Source organism: Otolemur garnettii, unplaced genomic scaffold (genome assembly GCF_000181295.1).
Source record: "Otolemur garnettii isolate 467f Iridium unplaced genomic scaffold, OtoGar3 scaffold00233, whole genome shotgun sequence".
NCBI lineage: Eukaryota > Metazoa > Chordata > Mammalia > Primates > Galagidae > Otolemur > Otolemur garnettii.
This window is the reverse complement of record NW_003852628.1, coordinates 1257531-1261235: the sequence shown is the minus strand read 5'-3', so window position 1 is coordinate 1261235 and position 3705 is coordinate 1257531. Positions and strand designations below refer to the sequence as shown.

The 3705-nt window shown below is 46.2% G+C and overlaps 1 protein-coding gene across 1 annotated transcript in view; it reads right to left on the bottom strand.

Annotated features, from left to right (window-relative positions):
• FBL (fibrillarin) overlaps window positions 1–1623 on the bottom strand; it is a 13602-nt gene extending 11979 nt beyond the window's left edge. The window contains exon 1 of the mRNA XM_003802124.3: window positions 1558–1623. Within this exon, the coding sequence (XP_003802172.1) occupies window positions 1558–1567 (10 nt within the window). The 5' untranslated portion in view covers window positions 1568–1623. The remainder of the gene's footprint in view (window positions 1–1557) is intronic.
• Window positions 1624–3705: the final 2082 nt, after the last annotated feature.

Below are 3705 nucleotides of genomic sequence, written 5' to 3'. Positions count from 1 at the left end.
AAAAAACCCAAAATATATTCCCAAATCATAATTTGTCAGTAATCATGATAATTTGTCACTGCTTGTCCAAACCACCTCATTTAGCAACACATTTCCCACTATTGAAGCTGCTTTCGTGTTTTATACCTCCAAGTCTTTATACATAAAGAAGGATCCCATTTCAAAGTATCAATCAGACTGCACCATGCCCCTGCTCAAAGACTAAAATTCTTACCGAAGAGCTGACTCCCAACTATCTCTGCAACTTCACATTCTATCACACTATGAAGGAAGGTTGGAGGAAGGGGTATCCTCCATTCCTGAGGGAATCACAGGATGCCTGACAGGGTCTCAGCAGGAAAGACACAGCCTAGCATGCCCATCCGACTTTATCAGGAGATCCTCAAACATTGAAGAGAAAGGGAGTTTGGGAGGGAGGCAAGGATCTACAAATCTCCTCCCAGGTGATCCCTATTTTTCCACATACATACACACACCCAAAAGAAGGGGGAAAAAGAAAGCCTATACTAGGGAAACAAATGCTTCTAGCCACAGTAAAGAATTTGCCAAACTCACACTACCAAGAAAGACCCTAATTTTGTTCTCTTTGAGAAAGATTCTTATAATGACAATTAGAGCCTTCATGTCAAGTTCTGTCCTTTTTTAAAAAATTAAACATGACCTCGCTTAATCCTAAATGAGTGCCATTTTATTGATTAAAAAAAAAAACAAAACTAAGGCTCAGATAGGTGAAGACATATTCCCAAGGCCACAGAGCAGGCTGAAGTTGAGCCAGAATTGAAGCCAGTTCAGCTGAGGCCCTTCTGGATGACTCCGATCATTCCACCATGAGGGAACTGAGTGGGTTCATCAGAATCTTGTGGAAAATCAAATGATTAATACCACTCATGTCCTGTGACTATCTTTCCCAGGCTCCCAGGTAATGCCAAGCTTGTTAAGTCTCACCAGGGAGCTGGGAATCTTAGGCCCGACGTCTCCACTACAACTCTGGGGACCCGCCCCTCTGGAATTGTAGAGGGAGCAAATGGACCAGAGAGGGCCATGCACGACCAGACACTCCAACTAACTCGAAAAAGCTGACTTTTCAGGTTGGGGGCACAGGGGTGGTAGTGGGAGCGGTGACAGGGAATGCTTCTCAGACCCAAGATCAGGGACTCTCGATCTCCTACTCAAGCTAGAGTCCCCTAAACCACGCTCAGAGATCCGAGACCTCAGATGCCTGGGTCTTCTGGGTCAGGACCCTCGGGTGTTGCCTCAGGCCCAATATCCAAAAATCCCTAATGACGGCTTCAATGAGACGAACCCCAGATCAAGACCCCCAGTCCCAAGGCTTCTGACTCAAGACCGTGACCTCCGTGCAGCAGCAGTCCCCACACCCCTAGACTTCCTGGGTTCAGGATCGATCTACCGGAGAAACTAGGAACCCCTTTTCCACATGAGACCGGATCCTGGGCTCAGAACCCCAGCCACAGGCCAAGGCCCCACCCCTCCGACTCTGGCCTGGCACCTGAATGCTCACTTAGTCCCTGACCACGGACCCCCAACCCCAGTCTGCACCTGGTTTCATGGCTAGCGCTGACCGGCTCGACTTGGGAGTCTGCGGCGTCCCTAACTCCACGAGTCCCGGGCTATCACACGTGGAAAAGAGCGCAAGCGGGCGACGAAGTGCTGCGCGTGACGCAACCGCGTATCCCCGCCCCCGTCTCTGCCCCGCCCGGAGCGCCGAGCGCTCAGTGGGCGGGGATTCGTCGGCTTCTCAAAACACCGCCCACTCGGCTTGCTGTCTGTACTCAGTTTTTGCTTGTAGAGCGTTCTCTACACTAACCTCGCTTTCCATTTGCCATTCGCGGTGCGAGAACCCCAGTAATCAGGGCTCATACTCAAGCTTTCTCACGGGCTGTGTCCTCTACCTCTATTCTACATATATTCCTAGCTTACTCCCTAAAGCCCCTCTGCATCCAAAAAGCCTCCCTGACCCATTTCCACCCCTGTTCTGAGCTCTCATTCATACATTAAAAAAAAAATTATTGTGCACCTTGTATGTATGGTTAGTAAAACCCTTTGAGTGTTAGAAGGCAATTAAGTGCTTTGAAGAAAACAACAGGGAAGGGCTATAGGTACTGTCGTGGGGTGGAGGGTTGTATAGTGGTCAAGGAATGCATCAGGTGACTTTTGAGCAAAGAGTCCCAGAGATCACGCTTCAGTCTTTTCTGTCTATCTTGATGATTCATCCACTTTGATTGTATTAAAAACTGGCAACTCCTACATTTATTTCTCCAGCTTGGATTTCTTCCTTGGACCCTACACTCACATGTCCAACTGTCCAATTAACATTTCTACTCTGACGTTGCACACAAGCATTAACAAATGCATGTTATAAATTACGACATTGGTGGCTTAACCAACAGAAATTTATTCTCTTGGGCTCGGTGCCTGTAGCGCACTAGCTGGGGCGCCAGCCACATACACCGGAGCTTGTGGGTTCAAATCCAGCCCAGGCCTGCCAAACAATAAAGACAGCTGCAACCAAAAAAAAGCTGGGCGTTGTGGTGGGCGCCTGTAGTCCTAGCTACTTGGGAGGCTGAGGTAAGAGAATCGCTTAGGCCCAGGAGTTTGAGGTTGCTGTGAGCTGTGATGCAAGCGCACTGTACCGAGGGTGACATAGTGAGAATCTGTCTCAAAAAAAGAAAGAAAGAAAAGAAAAATTTATTTTCTCAAAATTGTGGATGCAAGAAGTACAAAATGAAGGGATCTGCAGGACCTCACTTCCTCCCAAGGCTCTAGGGGAAAATCTGTTCTTTTTCTCTTCCAGCTTCTGGTGGCTGCTGGCATTCCTTGGCTTGTGGACACATCACTCCAGTCTCTCCCTCCATCTTCATAGTGTCTTCTCTGTATCAGATCTCTCTCTACCTCCCTTTTCAAAGGATATGTATGATTACATTTAGGGCTCACCCAGCTAATCCAGAATAATCTCCCTATCTCAAGATCCTTATTCATATCTGTAAAGACCACTTAGCCAAATAAGGTAATATTTCCAGGTTTCAGGGATTAGTACTGATGTCTTTGGAGGAGAGGGGTGCATTTTTCAGCCTACCACACAGTATTTCAAACTTAGCACATAGTAGATGCTCAAACATATTTATTGAATGAATGAAGGAATGTTCAAGGCAGGGTTATAAGGGCTAGCCTAGATATACTTTTCAGGGAAAAATAAAACTAGATCAGGTGTCCTATGACAATTTCAGAGGCTCTTCAGAGGCTGTTATGACTGGGATCTTGGTGACTTAACAAATTTTCTTTTAAACTTTTATAACAAAACTTTAAAACTCTTTGCAAAAGTGAAGACTATAAGAATCCCCCCTATTTATTTATCACCCAGCCTTAACAACCAACAACATCTAAAACAACCTTGTTTTATCTATTGCCCCACTATCTTTTTCTCTGGCATAACTAATTAATTAATTAAGAGATAAAGTCTCATTTTATTACCCTCAGTAGAGTGCTGTGGTGTCACAAGTCACAGCAACCTCAAACTCTTGGGCTTGAGCAATCCTTTGGCCTGAGCCTTCTGAGTAGTTGGGATTACAGGTGCTTGCCGAAATGTCCATCTAGTTTTTTTTTTTTTTAGAGACAGGGTCTCACTATGTTGCCCAGGCTGAAGTGCAGTAGCCATTCACAGGCTGATCCCACTACTGATCAGCATGG